The sequence below is a fragment of the Elephantulus edwardii genome, unplaced genomic scaffold (genome assembly GCF_000299155.1).
Source record: "Elephantulus edwardii isolate Elephantulus edwardi_28Jun2011 unplaced genomic scaffold, EleEdw1.0 scaffold00033, whole genome shotgun sequence".
NCBI classification, from domain to species: domain Eukaryota; kingdom Metazoa; phylum Chordata; class Mammalia; order Macroscelidea; family Macroscelididae; genus Elephantulus; species Elephantulus edwardii.
In genome coordinates this window covers 8,293,328-8,312,425 of record NW_006399783.1, presented here as the reverse complement: position 1 = coordinate 8,312,425, position 19,098 = coordinate 8,293,328, and the positions used below count along the sequence as shown (strand labels likewise).

Below are 19,098 nucleotides of genomic sequence, written 5' to 3'. Positions count from 1 at the left end.
GTTAATGATGTGTTAAATGCCTGCCTCGCTTGGCCAAACTATATTTAACAAAGCTCACCAGCTCTTCCTTGATACGCTCTGTGATTTTATCAGTTGCTTCTTCGTGTGCATGGAACAAGCTGATGACACTGGTATTATCAGGATCCAGGATATTCCCATCCTCATCTCTGACAATGAGATCCAATTCAAGAATTCTGAAAAGCAAATACTGGAGGTGAAGATAAATCAAGAAACTTCAGTCCTTTGGACCTTGATGAGGAGATTTTATCAGAAAGTTCAACTAATCTCTGAGGATCGTCTCTTCCCACCGACAAGCCCTATACTGATAGCCGCATACAGAGGGAAGCACACATGGGTTTAAGGTAACCACTTTGGAAGGTTCTGTGATAGTATCTATTAAAGAATGATAAGCATTTCTTTCTTTGATAATAACTCAAGAGAAAAAAATATCCCACATTTAAACAATGATGTGTGTGCAGCAAAGCAGTAGAAAGAAAACAAGACAAACGTCTACCATGTCAAACCAAAAGTTGTTGTAATGTGCCATCGAGTGGACACCAATTCATATCTGACCCTCTAGCAGATTTTTAGAGCATGTGAATTGCACAGGAAGAGATAGCCCATCTTTCTTCCAAGGAGCAGCTCCTGGATTTGAATCACATGCCTTTGAGTTGGTACTGCAGACTCTTACCAAAACTCTCAAGCAAAAGAGGAATAGCTATATAAACTTTGATCTATGACAGAAGGCCATGAGACAGAGTTTTTAAAGGCAACATTTTGATATGTTTAATGATAAAGTTTTAATGATGTAAACATGCACATGGCACTCAAAAGCATAGAAAGATATATGCTTTATCTTTTATGTTAAAAAAAAAAAAAAGCAAACAAAAACCAAGCCAGAATGTTTTGGGGGTGGGGGTACAGCAGCTAAGTGTTTGGTTGCTAACCAAAAGGTCAACTGTCCAAATCCACCAGATGCTCCTCAAAAAAATAAAAAAGGATGATACAATCAGCTTCCAAAAAGATACAAAGAAAACTACAGAACACTTTTGTGAGACACAATAAAAGACCTAAATAAATGGAAAAATATTTCCTGTTCATGGATAGGAAGACTCAATATTGTGAAAATGACAATCCTACCCAAAGCAATCTACGTGTTCAACATAATCCCAAAACAGACACCAAATTCATTTTTCAAGGATATCTGACTGTTGTTAGTTGTCATTAAGCAGGCTCTAAACCACAGCAACCTCACATATCAAAGAGTAGATCATTTCCCAGTTTTGTGTTATCTTCAGAGTCATTGATTGGTGGACTTGAGTTCATTGCTAAAACACAAGTATATATATTTAGATTTAGATTTAGATTTATGTATTTGCACTTGATGGAGGATCTCACTGTGTATACAAAAAAGGAATGGACAGAGGTTTGATAGAGATTTGAAGGAGACCTACGGTGACCCTGCTTGAGCACCCCCACCAGGCACTAGATTCTGGAAGGATAGCAAGGTCAAATGAAGAAAAGAAAGTTTTCATCTCTCATTTGAAAATCAAATTGAGAGACACAGCTCTCTATCTCATCCAAATACAAATAGAAGGAAGCCAAGGCTTATCCATTTGTCCAGAATCATTAGGAAATTAACTCCCAACCATTTATGATTCATAATATTGTACAGCCATACTGGCTAATGAGTGATGCTGATGGGAAAAATGCATTCAACTAATGCTGGCCAGAGGCTCATGTGGCTTCAGAAAAGATTAAGCATAGCTGGTACATCACTTAGTGCCAAGATCGCTCTAGCTTTCACTTCAGAATGTATCAAAGTGGATATGGTTCTAAAATGTATGAATAAAACATTCTCCAAGGTTCAGTCCTCTTGGAATTCAGAGGGGTCATCTGAGGGTTCCTCTCTCTTTGGATATCAAAGGGTTTCTCCAACACCAGCCTGCTTGTAACCTTGGAAGTTGTATTAGTGTATGAACAGGATTCTCACAACTATCCCCACAGAAAAAGGACACTCCCTGAACAAAGCGACAGGGAGGCTGATATTTTGACACATTATCTTCATGAGATAATAGCCCCACTGCTTTCTTCTGTCCAAGAACGGGGTTGCACAGTTCAGTGGGTGGAGGGAGGGGGTAAAGGAAATGGGAAGGATCTGAGTGAAAAGACGGTAATGATGAGCGAGGTCCAGTGGTGACTAATTTTATAAAACATAATGCATGGGAGTGATTGTATAAAACACAATATGAATGAAAAATAGTTTGAAACACAACGTATACAAACTTTGTAAGCAAACCAATATAAAATTTAAAAAGGGGGGGGGGAAATGAACTCACAATAGAAGCTCTCATCATATGAAATTAGAAAGAAAAAGAAAAAAAGAAGCAGGTACTGGCTTCTGTCACAGCTCCCACCATGATATGGACAAATCCAAGCTTTCTTTTCACTGGGCACTGGAGTCTGCCTAAGTAAGTTCCAACCTTGACCCTTTTTCCACATTCACCTTTCACATCCTCCCAAGCCTTATATTTTCTAGTGAAACCAGCCTATAAATATGCCTCTCTGCCTCCTTCTGTCTCATACTCTCATCTTCTCTCTTTCTCCCTCAGTTTAGGCACCAGATCACCCAAAAAGCAAGGTAGACATGAGCTTTCTTACTAACCTGCAGTGAATAGTCTTTACCACTGTGAATATTATGCTTTTAGGTAAGGCTGGTCTCTGTCTCTTTCCCAACCCCAAAGCACCCTCCTTCATAGTCGAAGCTTCTTTTCAAAATTAAAAGTCCTGGAAGGGATAGAGAGTACCCAGTAGGGAAGGGAATTTTATTTGTGTCTATTTACTAATCTTTATGGGAGAAGGATGGGTAAACTCCTCCCATGTGATTAAACTGCCTGTGAAAACCCACTGGAGGGTCAGCTATGGTTTCTACTCAACAATACATTATAACAACAACTAATCTGTAGTGAACAATTTCAAACATGTGGTGAAGTTCATGCAAAATTTTTCACTGTCTTGTTGTTAGGTCCAATCAAGTTGACTGTGATCATAGAAACCCTATGAACAACAGCTCTAAACCTTTTATTACCCTGTGTCATCCTCATGATGTCTGTATGCTCGAGCTCACTTTGTCAATCCATCTGGTTGGTGGCCTTCCACTCTTTCTCAGACCCTCTACCTTTCCTTTTCCTTTTCTAAGGAGTACAAGAGACAAAGTTTCACAACCATTACCTCTAAGGGGCACCCTGGTTGCACTTTCTCTACGGCTGCTGCTGTTATTATGTACTTTTGGGATGGAACCAACCCACAGCTGACATTGCAGAGCGTTTTCAGGGGCAGTAAATAACACGGGAAGAGACTGTCCATCTTTTATCTGGCCCTGACACTCTGCAGAGGCCTCTGCAGAGGCTTCCTGGCTCTAGAGACTCCACGCATCCTGTGTACAGAGCTGTAAGTCTTCATGAAACCAGCCAATGGTAAGGTGCCCAAAGCCTCTCACTTCCAGCTGAGGTGATGATCAGGAAAGAGGGGCAGGAAACAAGCAGCTCCTCCTGAAGCCCTCAGTCTCTGAGGCATCCCCACACTTCTCCAAGGAAATGGTCTGAACGTGGAAGCGCAGAGCTGGGGTGATGTTGCGGAGGGTAGGTCTGACTTGGTGGGGACCCCACTGCTCCTCTTTCTCCTCTGATTCCCACCTATAACCCTATTCACCCCTCAATCTTCTAGTTGAATGGGACCCTCTTCCAGGAGCAGGCACAAACAGTCACTGTTTAGACTTCTTGTAAGTTGTAGACATTTCTTCTATCCTTATTCCTCATCTCAGGAGCCCCCATGAGAAACAACATCTGAAGGTCACGGATGCCATTGTTGCAAAGCGGTGAACCACCCTCTCTCCCCACGCTCTCAGTTGTGACTGTGCTGAGCTGAAGGCGGCCTCTGCACCACCACCCACAGCAGCTGCATGGCAAAACTGTTCCGTCACTTTGAGGCGATGTGCATTATAAGCAGATTTGGACACGCCTGCCAGCTGCCAACAAGGGAGCCAGTGAAGGGATTAGGCTCCTGGGATGGGAAGCAGCTGTAAGTTGGACCCACTGACGTTCCTGCTCTGATCCCTCTTCATAATGCCTATGACAAGGGCAAGAAGCCTGGCTGCTGGAAATTTTTCTTCCCAGTCTCACAGAATGGGCACTTTCTACTCTCCACTTTTCATCCTCAGCCTTATTTCCATCCTTCTGAGTCATTTTGCAATTTCCTGAACCCTGGTGGCATAGTGCATTACTGGCATTGGGTTGTTAAACAAAGTTAATGCTTCAAATCCAGCAGCAGCTCCAAAGGAGAAAGATGGACCATCTCCTCTTGTAAATATTTTCAGCCTTAAAAGCCTGATGGAAGGTTGTCAAGATTCAGAATATAATGACAGTGGGGTTTTGGAACATGCTATTCTATCTCAAGTATCTCTGTCTTTCAATTTATTAATCTGCTCAGCATCTTTTTATCCTTAAAAATTCAGTTTAGAGGTCTCTTCTTCCAGGAACTCTTCTTTGACTTCCTTTTCCAAGTCAGTATCAAACACTCTTACTTCCTGTATCATAAAATACCTTACAACATTATACAGCAATATACCCTTACAAAATTAAACACCCTTACTTCTTATACTGTAAAACTTTCCCAACACTCATCAACAATTTACATGTAGTTTTGCACTAAGTGGACTGTAGTCCTTAGTGGATCGGGACTTTGGTGTCTATAATTCTAGTATCTACTGGGAAATAAGTCAGACGCAACACATATGTGTGATGGGGAAGGATGAACAAATGAGTAGGATGCTTAGAAGACATTTGAATAACCAAGACATAGAGCAGGTCTTCATGGTTCTCAAGATTATCTCATGGTTATCGAAGATGCACAGTGGTTGAGTCTCAGTTCTGGTTGTGTCATTACACTACTAGCTATGTGACTTTGCATAAGTTACTGAAGATCTTTAAGACTGTCAATTTCTGAAAACAGAAGGGAGATAATAAAACTGCTTATAGCCCCATAGAGTTGCTGTGAGAATTAAATGGTGATTAAAGGAAGACTTGTCAACCGTCTGCATTATGCGGGTGACACAACCTTGTTCACTGAAATTGAGGAGGACCTGAAGCATTTACTGCAGAAGGTCAAGGACTGCAGTCTTCAATATGGACTGAAGTTCAATCCTCAAGAAGACAAAGATTCTCACCACTGGGACAATTAGCAGCACCACAGATGAAGAAGAGATTGAAGTTGTTAACAGTCTCTGCTTGCTCAACTCCAGAAGCAACATTCATGGCACCAACATTCAGGAAATCAAAAGACAAATTGCATTGGGGAAGTATCCTGCCAGGAACCTCTCTAAAGTGCTAAAAAGCAGTGACATCAGTCTAGATACCAAGATGTGTCTGATCTAGACCATAGTCTTCACAAGAACTCGCTATGCATCAGAGAGCTGGACCATGACTAAGGATGACAGAAAAAGAATAGATGCCTTTGAGTTGTGGTGCTAGAAAAGAGTATTGAACATACTGTGGACTGCCAAGAATATGAACCGGTCTGTCTTTGAGAGGTTGAAACCAACTTTCTCCTTGGAAACAAGGATTTTAAAGCTCCATTTCACATACTTTGGGCACATGGCCAGGAGGGAGCAGTTCCTGGGAGAAGGACATCATACTTGAAAGGGTAAATGGCCAGCACAGGAGAGGAAGACCCCAGATGAGATGGATTGACACCAGTAACTGTTATGGGGGATAGATGTGTTGGAGTCAATGAGACTGGCTCAGGACAGGGCAGGGTTCACAGCTATTGCATACAGGGTCACCATGAGTCGCAGGTGACTCAATGGTACGTAACAACACATATATAAAACACTTAGTACAAAGCATGGTGTGTAATAAGTTCAGATAGTTAGTGATAAATTATTATCACTTCGATTCTTAGGAATGAACTGTCCTGCCTCAAATAACAACAAAGTTTGATTTTCTCTTTAACTTCACAGCATTCAAGTCCAACCAGGCTCTGCTTTTCTTCTCTCTACAGCTTTAGTAACTGTGCATGTGAGTTAGTTGATAGCATGTGGCTTGGATAATTTAGGATGGAGGCAGGCACATTAAGTCTCACACTGGGACTAAAGAGAGAGTTTGGTAAATGTAGGAATAAAATGACAACTAAGCTGAAAACAAACCAGCATGACTGTGTTCCCTAGCCCTTGGAAGTAGGTTAAATGAGTGTCCTAAATCTCCCAGCCTGGTAATAACCACTGCATAAGCAAGCCCTCTCTTCAGTTGCATGTCCGTGGGTCCCTGAGGGGCAATAACAAAGTTACACAAGCTTGGCTAGTGGTAACAGCCTTCTCTCAAATAGAAAGTGGCAAACTCACATCTAAAAATGAAGCCCAGCTTCTTGGAAGGGAAGAGAGGGAGAGAGTGAGTGGATGGGGAAGAAAACATCCTATCAGAGGAAGAAGTTACTTGTTGCCATAGTCGATCTTGGAAGTGACTTTCTGCTTCAGCTCCTTTAGCTCATCCTTGGGCAATGTTCCCGAGAGGAGCTGGGACCGCCACTCCATCAGGTCGTACATCATGGACTGCACCTGGAGGAAGCGCTCTTTTTTGCTAGCCTGGAAGACATGAAACCAGCCAGAATTACTTATGCAGAAGGTGCCTAGGTTTCTATTTGGCAAATTGTACCTGAGACAGGTGAGTGTGTTCAGGACTATGCCATCTTTTCCCTTGCTATGAAAGGGTCTTAGTAGTTGACATATTCTCTCCCCTGGGGATGCAGATGCTTCTCAAGAAAAAAAGTTATCATCCTAATCACTCCATGATTAAAGAGAAGATAGTTTCTGACTTTCATCCAGAAGACACTTCAACAGGAATTCTATGAACACGTAGGCCCCTTTAAGGTTGAGAATTGGGGCCGTTTCCCCTCCTGACAACCAACTAACTAGTTGCCACAGCCATAAATTTCAACTCCTGCGCTCTCACATGTGTCAGAATACAACTTGCTGCGTAGGGTTTTCAATAGCTCATTTCTTGTAAGTAGATCACCAAGCCTTTCTTCTGAGATGCCTCTAAGAGAACTTGAACTTCCAACTTTTCAATTATAACCAAGAATGTTAGTCATGTGCGCTACTCAGGCACTTCTCTCTGATCAGAAAGGCCTGCTTTCTAGTGCAGTATTTCTCAAGGTGGGACACAGATGGCTTCTGGTTGTACAAAGATAGAACATTCAATAACAATGACCCATCCATATGGTGACTCTATTCCTTCTCCTTTCATGTGTCTGTTTAAATAACAGAGAAGGTCTCAGTCTCATGCTAATATGTCTTAAACATCTCCCCCTCACTGGTTAATTTCCCTTTATAACAACAAAAGAAGGTCTTAGACTACATTGTTTCAATGCATACTACACTACAGCAAGACTTGAATAGCAGTATCTTGTTTTCATTTATTTACTCGAATAATGTTCTACTTATGCCAAGTAATTCTTGGCTCTTCACTAGGGAAAGCATGCTATAAAGTTCCTTTTGCTAACGACATAAGTTTAATAAAAAGAGAGCCAATTTAGGTTTTAAGTAAATAATACAAAGGTGACATGCAGATATGTCAACTATGAAGAGGATAACCTGATAAGGACACCTAATGGCCTCCTTGCTGGCGTAAAGTGCACAATGACCTTGCTATTCGAAGATTCTGAGAGAGAATGGCAAGCTTTCATGATACACATGTGCGTGGTTATGTTTCAAAAGGAGTAGCCTCTTTACCTCCACGTTTACTGTTTGTTCCCGTAAACTTTCCAAACAACTTCTGGAAGACATAGATTGGGTGTGCCAATTAACAAAAATGATATTTCCCCATAAGAGTCAACACTGATGAGCATCAAAAGCGTGTCTACACAGAGGGTGTGTGCGTGCACCTGCACGTGTGCACTGCGCTGTAACGAATACGCAGGAGAACTGGGCTGACATTTTCACTCTCAGCTTAATGGTTTGTTTAGCTAATTGCTTTCATTAGGAGCTCTGGAAACATCAAAGGAGGGTTTAAAATTAGCTTAGCTTCAAAACAGAGAAAACACATGCAGTATGTCCTCTTTGTTTTTCCAGGGTCAGAGATACCGCTTAGATCTGAGGACAGTAACCATCAGTTAATTAAATACACAAGAAGAGTTTTCCTTGAGGTATTTATCAGCTGACCTAAATCAGAACCACCTGGGTTTATTAAAAATGCTAAGCCTTATTAAAATATTTTTCTTTTGCAGAGTTGTCAAGATGATTGTCAGACATATATAAATTTGAGAATTTCTGCACAAATTTAAGAAAAAATATTACTCCATAAATTATGTATTATGGCTTTGTCACTTGGCAGGCGAGCTCTGGTGACCTAGTGGTAAGGAACTACACTGCCATCCCAAAGGCACATGGTTCAAATCCACAAGCTGTTTCATGGGAGAAAGTTGGGAAATCTCCTCCTTTTAGAGATTGAAATACCTCTGAAAACCTATGGGAGGGTCATTTATGGGTTGATTCTTACTCAACAGTACACAGCAACTATCACTTGGAAGCTATGTGACTTTTAGCAAGTAATCTAACATCTTTGGGCCACCCTGTCGTCACACAGTATAGCACGTGCTCAGCCTTGCTATCAACTCCTCCTTCATACCCTGTTTAAGGTGAAATTTCAAACGTGAAGCAACCCAAAGAACACACGGAGCTTCCATCTGAGAAGGCAAGGGTTTGTCTCACCACATAGAGCTGTTTCCAGATGCTGCCCCACTCCCAAAGTGTTGTTGTCACTTCTTGTGCCAGAGGAATTTCTGCTGGGATGATGTTCTCAGTGTTTCTATTTAAGGTGGGAGAGAAAATGGAATGAAATTGAGGCCCAGGTGCTAACAAGATAAAATATGGACAAATTTGCATTTGTTGCAGCTGCTGAGAGGGGCCCCGCTGGCAGGAGAGTCAACAGTCTCCTATAGCCACACCAATTACACTATGCAAATGCGGGGAACTTCCTTTTTTAATGGCCTCCTTCACTTGGGTGGGCCCCACTCGCTCATTATTCAGCATTAATCAACTTTAATATTCAGGATTAATCTCCTTTATAACAATTCAAAGGCATCTGCCAATGAAAGCCATGATTCTCCAAACTTACTACCACCACTTTGAATCCGATCTGAACAGAGATCAGTTTGGATTAGATTTTGCACCAGTGAGAGAAAAGAGACACGAAAATAAACACAGACACAAACGGGTGAGTTCAGCGTCCTTTTCATCTGCCAAGTGTAATTGTCTTTAAAGCAGGACAAAGAGACAAAAAGACGCTGATGTGTCACTAGAGGCCCAAGTGTGTGACGAATGGCAAGTACCTTCTTTTCTCAATTGTCACTTCCTTGATGTGGATAAACGATTTAGGGAAAATGCCCTGTTGAAAACAAAGAAAATAAAATATAAACAAAACTAATGAAATAACAACACATACCCCTACAGATCTGCGATATGTATCTGCGATATGCAGATGACACAACCCTGCTTGCTGAAACTGAAGAGGACCTGAAGCACTTGCTGCAGAGGGTCAAGGACTGTAGCCTCCAATATGGATTGAGGCTCAATGTCAAGAAGACAAAGGTTCTCACCACTGGACCAATTGGCAGCATCAGGATGGATGGTGAAGAGATAGAGACTGTTCACCACTTCAGTTTGCTTGGCTCCACAGTCAACACTCTCGGCACCAGTAGCCAGGAAATTAGAAGACGTATTGCCATGGGAAAGTCTGCTGTTAGGGACCTCTCCAAAGTACAGAAGAACAGTGGTGTCTCTTTGGAAACTAAGGTGCGTCTGATACAGGCCATGGTCTTTGCTATCACTTGTTATGCATCAGAGAGTTGGACAGTGACTAAGGAGCATAGAAGGAGAATTGATGCCTTTGAGCTGTGGTGCTGGAGAAGAGTATTGAATGTACCATGGACTGCTAGGAAAACAAACAGATTCATCCTGGAGAGGGTTAAACCGGGCTGCTCCTTGGAGGCAAGGATTCTGGGGCTTCGTCTGACATACTTTGGACATGTTGTAAGGAGGGACCGGTCCTTGGAGAGGGACATCATGCTTGGTAAGGTTGAGGGACAGTGAAGAAGGGGAAGGCCCACTATGAGGTGGATTGATTCAGTGACGGGGGTAATCGGGATGGGTGTATCGGAGATGATGCGATTGGCACAAGACAGAGCAGAGTTTAGGGATTTTGTACATAGGGTCGCTATGAGTCACAAGCAACTCGACGGCACATGACAACAACACAATATCCCTACAGAAATTACTGATCCCAGATCATGGCTTCTCTAACAGCCACTGATGAGTAGCATTTTCCAACATTAAAGGCATAATCCTGGTAAAATAGGAATGTGTAGTATTAGCCTAAAAGTTGGCTTTTTTAAGCCATTAGTTAGCTACCTCTTGTATCTAGCTACCTTAACTTCAGGTAGATGATCTTGCAAATCACTATCATCTTGCAGATCACCAACAGCTATGGGACTAGGATAAGAGAAAGAATGTGTCCCACACTGAGCAGCAAGACTTCAGGCAAGAAAGACTTGTGACAGCAAGACCCTTGCGGTGAAAAGACTGTGGCATGACTGTGGAGGAACTGTGACAAGGTGTGACCTGAGGCTTCTTGCATTTGTGCTGGCCACAGTTAAAGATTTTCACTGTTCTTGCTGAATACTTGAAGGAGAATCTGACTTATAACTACTCTGAAGCAAACCTTGTTGGATGACTGGATTTGACTGTTGAACTGAAACCAGAAACTAACTGAGAAATTGTGCCTTGGGACTGCTGGACTATACCCTAGACTTATTTTGGGTGACATTCTTTGCCTCCCCCACTCTCTAACATCCTTCCCTAATAAACCCCATTCTTGGTACCATAACTATGAGTCTATGAGCCAGCAACCAATAAACCTCTTGCTGCTGGTCAGGCTCTAGAGGTACCTTGGGTCTGGGCTATGGGCTCCTTTATCTTTTGTTCTGCTCTGCGGCAGTGAGGCGCTGTGTTAGTCTCACTCTCTCTGGCCCTTTCAGGGAAATGCTCATGGCTCTGTGCCCCACATACCATTTTCAGCTATTTAGACAGGATGGATCTTAAATGTACTCATTATGGTCTAGCTTCCTTTCCTGGCCTTCATCAGTTGCTCTAAATCCTGCAATAAAACTAAATCAGAAAGGATGGGTTGGGTGCATGTCCAACCAATAATGGACATTGGGTGCATGTCCAACCAATAATGGACATTCATTCTATCAGATGGGCATGAAGGAATCAGAGCTTGAAAGTGAGGCAAGAACTCTGTCTTCATCACTTTCCTGTCTCATCCCAGGGAAATAGACACCCTTTAAGTTTTCAGCCATCAGGGACCCTGGTTGCATTTGGGCTAATTGGAGTTGAGATTTGTTTAATCCTAGGTATTTTTATTATACTTTAAGAAAGTAGAATAGGTTCCTGCCTCCAACACAGCACGTTGGAGAAAAGGGAGGAAGCTTTTATTCTATGCTACTCCATAAGCTTAGTTAGTAAGACAAGTACATCAATTGCTAGGTACTGATTCACAAAGTCAGCTACAGTGCACCTGAGACACTTCATCTCTGTGTTAGATACTGTGAGAGACAAACAAGATAGGAGCCTGCCCTCATGGAGATGAGAGTGTAATGTAGGGTTGGAACACGTATACCTCCTCCACAGCAGGGAAGGGGCTAGGGGTGTGGGGTCCTTCCTATTAACAATCTCTATGAATATATAAACAAACAGATGAATGAATGCCTGCAAATATCTCTTAAGAAAGGCAATAGAAGATTTTTTTTTTTAAAAAAAAAGGCCAAATCCATTCTGAATGTGACTCAAGGGACACCAAGAAGGAAGAAACGATCTGTGATTGGTTTCTCAGGCAAGGTTTCAGAGTGACCAGAGCATCAGAGATGGGCCTTCAAGTTAAATAAGAAAGCAGCATTATTCACAATAACCAAATGTTGGAAATAACCCAAGTGATCATTAACTAATGAATAGGCTGGATTGCACTAACTGAAATAAGACAATCACAGAGGGATATTTCTAGTGAAATACCTATAAGAAGTGAATATGCATGAACCAAAATAGATTAGAGGTTTCCAGGAGCGGTAGGGAGGGGAGGCGTGTTATCAGCACAAGGAGGACAGGGTTTCTATTGGAGAGATGAAGACATTTTGAAAGTAGAAAAAAGTGATGCTGAGATGACATGGTGATTATAGCTACTACCACCACACTCTAAACTAAAAAGGGTTAAAAAGAGATTATTTTAAAAATATATTTTAAAGAAATACTCATTGCCATTGAGTCAGAATCAACTCAGAGATGGCCTTCCAGTAGGTTTTCATAAACTGTAAATCACTTGGGCGGAGATTGCCCACCTTTTTCCTGAGGAGTTACTGGTGTGTTTGAACCACCAGAGAGGCACTGCCTTTGGATTAGAAACACAACTCCAGCCACAATAAATTTAAAGGGAGAGAGAAATGTAATTAGCAAATAATAATGAAGACAATTATAGCACAGCAAGCTGTAGAGGTGGGTAGAAAGGTAGAGAGATGGCAAAGCACAGGATATAGTGATGGAGGGGCGAGGTCAGCTTGTGGAAGAGCAATGACGGGGAGAACTGTCTATAGAGGGACAGAGCCATCCAATGACACCTAATGCATAAAAACAAATTGATCTTACCTCTAACATTTTGTGTTTTATGAGGTGTCCCTTATACCAGTCTGCAAAGGAAACACAAAAAAATTAGTTCTCATGTACTGTTTGAAGCTTGTGGCTGTTTTGATTGTTGGGTTGGTTGGTTGGTTTGGTTTTGGTTATTTAACTCATGTAAAACTACTTTAAATCTTAGGTAAAGATCAAAATCGAGAAATTTATGAGCTCATGCTCAATATATTCTGTTTGTCCCACATTATCTTTTAGGTTACTTGACAACTTCAAATAACATCTAACCATACAGAGATTTTACCTAAAAATTCAAATTTTCTCCTTTATATAAAAATCCTGACTCCCGCAATGCTGAGCCGGCACTCCTCCGTGGTTACTGTTACCTGGCAGTCACCCAGACATCAAATCAGGCCGAACAAAAGCCAGCTGCTGTGAAGCTGGTTCTACTCATGATGGCCCCAAGTGTGTCAGTAGAACTGTTACTACTGGGTTTTCAAGAACTGAGAGTTCAGATACAGATTGCCAGCCCTTTCTTTTGAGGTACCTCTGGGTAAATGCAAATCAGTTAACAAAGAAGCACATTCACCATTTATACCACCTAGGGACTGAGCCTAACAAATAAACAACAATGCTCAAGCTCACTGCTGAGTCAGCTCTAACTCATAACAATCCTCCATTAAGTTTATGAGGCTTCAACAGGAGATTGTCCATTTTTCACCTGCAGAATAAATGGTAAATTCAAACCACCGGAGACAGCACAACTATTGGGTTAGTAGCACAACTAAATAGAGAATGTCAATTCCTCAATCTCCATATAGTCACTTCCCTCATTCTCAACACTTGCCCAGGCACTGTGGACATGCAGAAGTTTTTAGCTCTGCCTTCGTGCTGTTTGGTGTCATAGAGTCGAGTATAACTCATAGCAATCCTATGACCAACAACAGATCTGAGTCGCATCCTATCCTGTGCCATCTCCAGAATCTCTGGCACACCTGAACCAATTGCTATAGTCACTGTGTCAATTCGTCTTGTTGAGATCTCTTCCATCGATCCTCTACCTTTCCGAGCATGGTGTCCCTTTAGAAGATATAGGCTTTCCTAGCAAAATGGCCAAAATATGCAAGAGGAAATTTTGTTACCATTGCCTTTGAGGACCATTCTGACTGTCCTTCTCCACCCAATATCTGATTGTTCTTTTGGCAGTCCTGTTCAGTATTCTTCTCTAATACAATTCAAAGGCATCAATTCTTCTGTCATCCTTATTCATTGTCTAGCTTTCAGATGCACAGCAAGTGATTGAAAATATGATGGCCAGCATCAGGTACACTTTAGTCTTTAAACTGACTTCATTGCTCATGCATAATATGGAGAGTTCCCTGACAGCAGACACACCAAAAGCAATATATTTTCTGATCTCCTGACTGCTGATATCAAGAAAGTTGAGTGTGGATCTAAGTAATACGAAACCGTTGACAACTTCAATGTTTTATCCACCTATTATCCTGCTTGCTGAAACAGAGGAGGACCTGAAGTGTGCTGCAGAAGGTCAAGGACTGCAGCCTACAATATGGATTGAAGCTTAACATCAAGGAGACAAAGATTCTTACTACTGGACCAACTGGCAACATCGTGATAGATGGTAAAGGGATTGAGATTGTTAACATATTTCATTTGCTTGGCTCCACAATCAAATCTCTTGGTACTAGCAGCCAGGAAACCAAAAGAAATCTTGCATTTGGTTGTTTTTTTGTTTTGTTTTGTTTTTAATTTTGTTTTAATAATTTTAATGAACATTTACAGAGATTTTGGATTTCCATTTATTCATTATTGTACCTTCTCCCTGCCCAGCCCTCCCCCTCGAAAAATTGCATTTGGAAAGTCTGATGTCAGGGACCTCTCCAGAGTACTGAAGAGCATTGATGCCAGTCTCAAGACTAAGGTGCGCCTGATACAGGCCATAGTCTTCGCAATTGCTTGTTATATGTCAGAAAGCTGGACAAAGAATAGGAATGATAGGAGAATTGATGCCTTTGAGTTGTGGTGCTGGAGAAGAGTATTGACTATACCATGAACTGCTAGGAGAACAAACAGGTTCATCCTAGAGAGGGTGAAACTAGGCTGCTTCTTGAAGTCAAGGATTCTGAAGCTTCATCTGACATCCTTTGGGCATGTTGCTAGGAGGGACAAGTCCTTAGAGAGAAACATCATGCTTGGGAAGTTGGAGGAACAGTGCAAGAGAGAAAGACCCTCGATACGATGGATTGATTCAGTGATTGGGGTAATGGGTAAAGATGTGCCAATGACAATAAGGTTGGCACAGAATAGAGCAGGGTTCAGAGCTATTGTACATAGGGTTGTTATGAGTCACAAGCAACTCGATGGCACATAACAACAACATCATGATGTCACTTATTGGTCTAGTGGTAAGGATTTTTGTCTTCTTATTTTTTAAAATTTCTTTAGTAATATTTAATAAAAGTTTACAGAGACCTTAGATTTTCATTCATTTACTGTTGCACATTTTCCTTCCTATGCCCCCCCCATTCACATTTATCTTTATTTTTTTCTTTACTTGATAAAGCTTTCTTTTTTATATATATACTGGTTTATTTACAAAGTTCAAACACAGTGTTTTTCACACAGGATATTTCTCATTTCCATCCCATCAAATTGTATGACCCTATGATTAACACCTCCCCACTCCTCACCCCTCCGCTTCCATCTTCCTTCCCTTGGGTCCCCGTACTCATTCTACAGTAATGGTTTTATACAGTATTTATTCTTAGGAGACAGTTAATTCACTTAGCAAAATGCTCCCCAGTCCCTCCCAAGTTAGGTAGTAATTTACGAAATCATTGCTCCTGCATGCTGTGTAATACTCCATTGTGTGAATGTACCATAATTTCTCAATCCATTCAATTGTGGTTGGACATCTAGGCTGTTTCCATGTTCTTGCAATGGTGAATAATGCTGCTATGAGTTTACATGTTCAACACAATTCCAATACAGTTACCAAATTCATTTTTCAAGTAACTTGAAAGGGAAATTGTCAAGTTTATTTGGAGAGGCAAGAGCCCCCAAATAAGCAAAACACTTCTGAGAAACAAAAATTAAGTGGGAGGCCTAACACTCCCTGACCTCAAAACTTACTACTATACAGCAGTAGTAACCAAAACAGCATGGTACTGGTACAGAAATAAGTACATAGAACAATGGAATAGAATTGAGAACCCAGAACCCAGAAGTAGACACAGTCATTTTTGGTCAATTGATATTCGACAAGGAAAACCTATCAAATGGGAAATGACAACTTCTTTACAAATGGTTCTAGCAAAATTGGACTGCTACCTGCAGAAAGCTGAAACAGGATCCACATCTCACACCGTACACAAAAATTAATTCAAGGTGAATCAGAGACCTGGGAGAAAGCCCAAAATCATAAAGTTTCTAAGAGACAAACCGAGATCAAGCTTAGAAGCCCTAGTCTACGGTATAAAGAGACTGCCAAATACAGCCAGAAATGCTCACTCTGAAGAGGATAATATTGATAAATGGGACCTTTTAAAAATTAAATCCCTGTGCACATCAAAAACTTTTTCCAACAGGGTGAAAATAAAATCTACAGACTGGGAACAAACATTTGGCAATTCCAGCTCAGACAAGAGTCTCATAACAGAAGTTTATAGAATACTTCTGGGCCTCCACAAGGAAGAGACTAATAACCCAATTACAAAATGGCCAAAAGACAAGGAAAGAATTTTCACAGAGGAAGATATTAGAATGGCCACCAGACGTATGAAGAAATGCTCCAAATCACTGGCAATAAGAGAGATGCAAATCAAAGCCACAACGAGATATCATCTTACTTCAGTAACAGTGGCAAAGTTTAACAGGACAGCAAGTAATAAATGGTAGAGAGGATGTGGTGAGACAGGAACTCTTATACATTGTTGGTGGGATTGTAAAATAGTACAACCATTCTGGAAAGCAGTTTGGTGCTTCCTCAAAAAGCTGATTTTTGTCCTTTTAATATTGTGATGTAATCCATATCTAAGTCTATAGTTATAAAGACCTAGAAAAGCTGAGAGACTTTAGCAAACATCCTTAAATGTCAGCAATCTAACAACAATAGAGTATAAAATGTGATCTGAAAAGTTAGTTGTTACAAAGAAGATAAGTTCAAAGATGAATACAAGGAAAAAACAATGTAAAAGATTCTTCCCCTTGCAGAAATATAACAAATGATTCCATTAACAGAAATCTAAATTATATACAGTCCTCAGACAGTGTAGCAAGTATTGATGACGGTAATGAGTCCAGTGGCCTTTGAAAAGCATCAAGCACAGCCAAGTAATGGCATTTGTCGTCTGTGTAAATAAAACGTGTCTCTCAGGAGCCTCATTAGCAGACCTTCATTACGGGGCTGACAGATTGTTGTCAAAATATGTTCTCAACAGACATACTTGCAAACCCCTAAACAAGCAACTTAAAATTCAAAGTCACCCTTCACGAGCCAACTGGAAGGTCTGGTGCTAAAGAAAGCTCAGAAACAAGAGCCACGCTTGCTCCTAGTTTAAAGCAGAAGGAGGAAAGGTAGGAGACACGGAAAATGAAAACAATGAATCCCAGGTTTAGAAAAATGTACCATACCAAGAGCTTTTCCTTTGTTGCTGTTGTTGTGTACCTTAGAGTCAGAACTGACCCATAGCTGAGCCCCTGGTGAGTTTTCAGAGGCAGTTAATCCCACAGGAGGAGATTGCCCCTCCTTCTCCCACGCACAGCTGGTGGCCTTGAACCGCATGCCTTTGAGATTGCTATGCAGTTTCTTTCACTAAGCTGCTTTTCCTTTACTAAGCATTTTCATCTCCATTACAAACATAAAAAGTAGCAAGTGGTATCCTCGTTTTATAGATGAGTGGTCTGAAGTACAGAGAAGATGAGAGATTTCCCCAATCTCACACAGCTAATAAGTGACAATATCAGAATTTGAACATGAGCAGAAAGCCTGTGGTGTTTCCTGTCTAAGTAAAGAAAGTAGTGGGAGTTATGCACTGTTTCCATCCTCCCAACTTCTGCACCCTCAAAACTGAGTTCCCATTACATCACTATCTAATTATCAAACAAAATGTTCCCTGCTATGAAAAGTTACTATTTCATGAATAATCTGTCACTGACTACTAGTAATAATGAGCAATAATTAACACTTATTGAGTGTTTCTGTGTGCCAGGAACCCTTTAAAAGGGAGTTGGAAGTGAGTGGAATGATGAATTAATCTTCATAGTAATCTTTTAATGTAGATGCTATTTACTTTAGTGAGTAGTGACTGAGATCTTAAAAGCCTGTGAGAAGTCATATAAAGTGCAATTATCGATCTGACCTCATTAAAATAGAAGAAGAACAGGAAAGAATCAAAGATGCATGGAAACAGTTAATCTAAAGGACTACTAGATCACACAAATGTCAGCTTCCAATACTCCTGAGACCAGAAGAACTAGATAGTACCCAGCTACCACTACAAACCACTCTGAAAGAATCACAGTGGAGAATCTTTGATAGTTGTTGTTGTTAGGTGCCATCAAGTCAAATGTGACCCACAATGACCCTACAAACAACTGATCTGAACCTGAGTCTTTAAACTGACATCTACTGTTCCTTAGTAATGCCTGAAAGGTCTTTGATACTGTGGGAGACAAATATTGAAGAAAAACCCAAATCATGAAAAGATTGGGCTTACGATCTCATCAAGACTGGTGGAATCCCCAAGACTATAGTCTTAGCCATCCTGTAAGGCTAAAACAGGACTCACCTCCATGACTCAACTTTCAATCAAATAATAGATCTGCATGGTGAACAACAGAGAAGAACATACTTCTTAGGACAACTACCCATGTGAGATCAAAAGGCCACATATTTATCCAGAGATAAGGCTCAGAAGCCAGGAAGGGAAAGGGAATAAGGGTGAATGGAAATAAAATTCACAAAGCAAAGGCGGGAAGAGTGCTCTTGGAGCTGGTAATTAATGTCATGAAAGAAAATGCATTAGTTGTTGACTGTGAACCTAATGTTCACAAACTTTTTTATTTATAAACTATTACCTAAACTACAATAATTTAAAAAAAAAATTAAGTAGCCACCTTCACTTTGTTGTGCATGGGTTCTCTGGGAGTCAGAACCAATTAAAGAACATCTAATAGTATTACTGTCACAAATCTGAAAAAAACAAAAAAAAAAAACCAGGAAAGTACAAAGAGTTTAAAAACTTGCTAATAGTCTCAAAACAACTATGAGATATCATCTCACCCCAGTCAGAATAGCAAAATTTAACAGAACAGCAAGCAACAAATGCTGGGGAGGTTGTGGAGAGACT

General features: G+C 40.9%; 1 protein-coding gene across 1 annotated transcript in view; it reads right to left on the bottom strand.

Annotated features, from left to right (window-relative positions):
* Nucleotides 1–19,098, bottom strand: part of DOCK2 (dedicator of cytokinesis 2) — a 736,392-nt gene that overhangs the window by 609,549 nt on the left and 107,745 nt on the right. The window contains exons 3-7 of the mRNA XM_006884420.1: nucleotides 12,746–12,786; nucleotides 9,382–9,437; nucleotides 8,762–8,858; nucleotides 6,489–6,637; nucleotides 59–194 (exon numbers count right to left, since the gene is read on the bottom strand). Coding sequence (XP_006884482.1) covers nucleotides 59–194; nucleotides 6,489–6,637; nucleotides 8,762–8,858; nucleotides 9,382–9,437; nucleotides 12,746–12,786 — 479 coding nt within the window. The remainder of the gene's footprint in view (nucleotides 1–58; nucleotides 195–6,488; nucleotides 6,638–8,761; nucleotides 8,859–9,381; nucleotides 9,438–12,745; nucleotides 12,787–19,098) is intronic.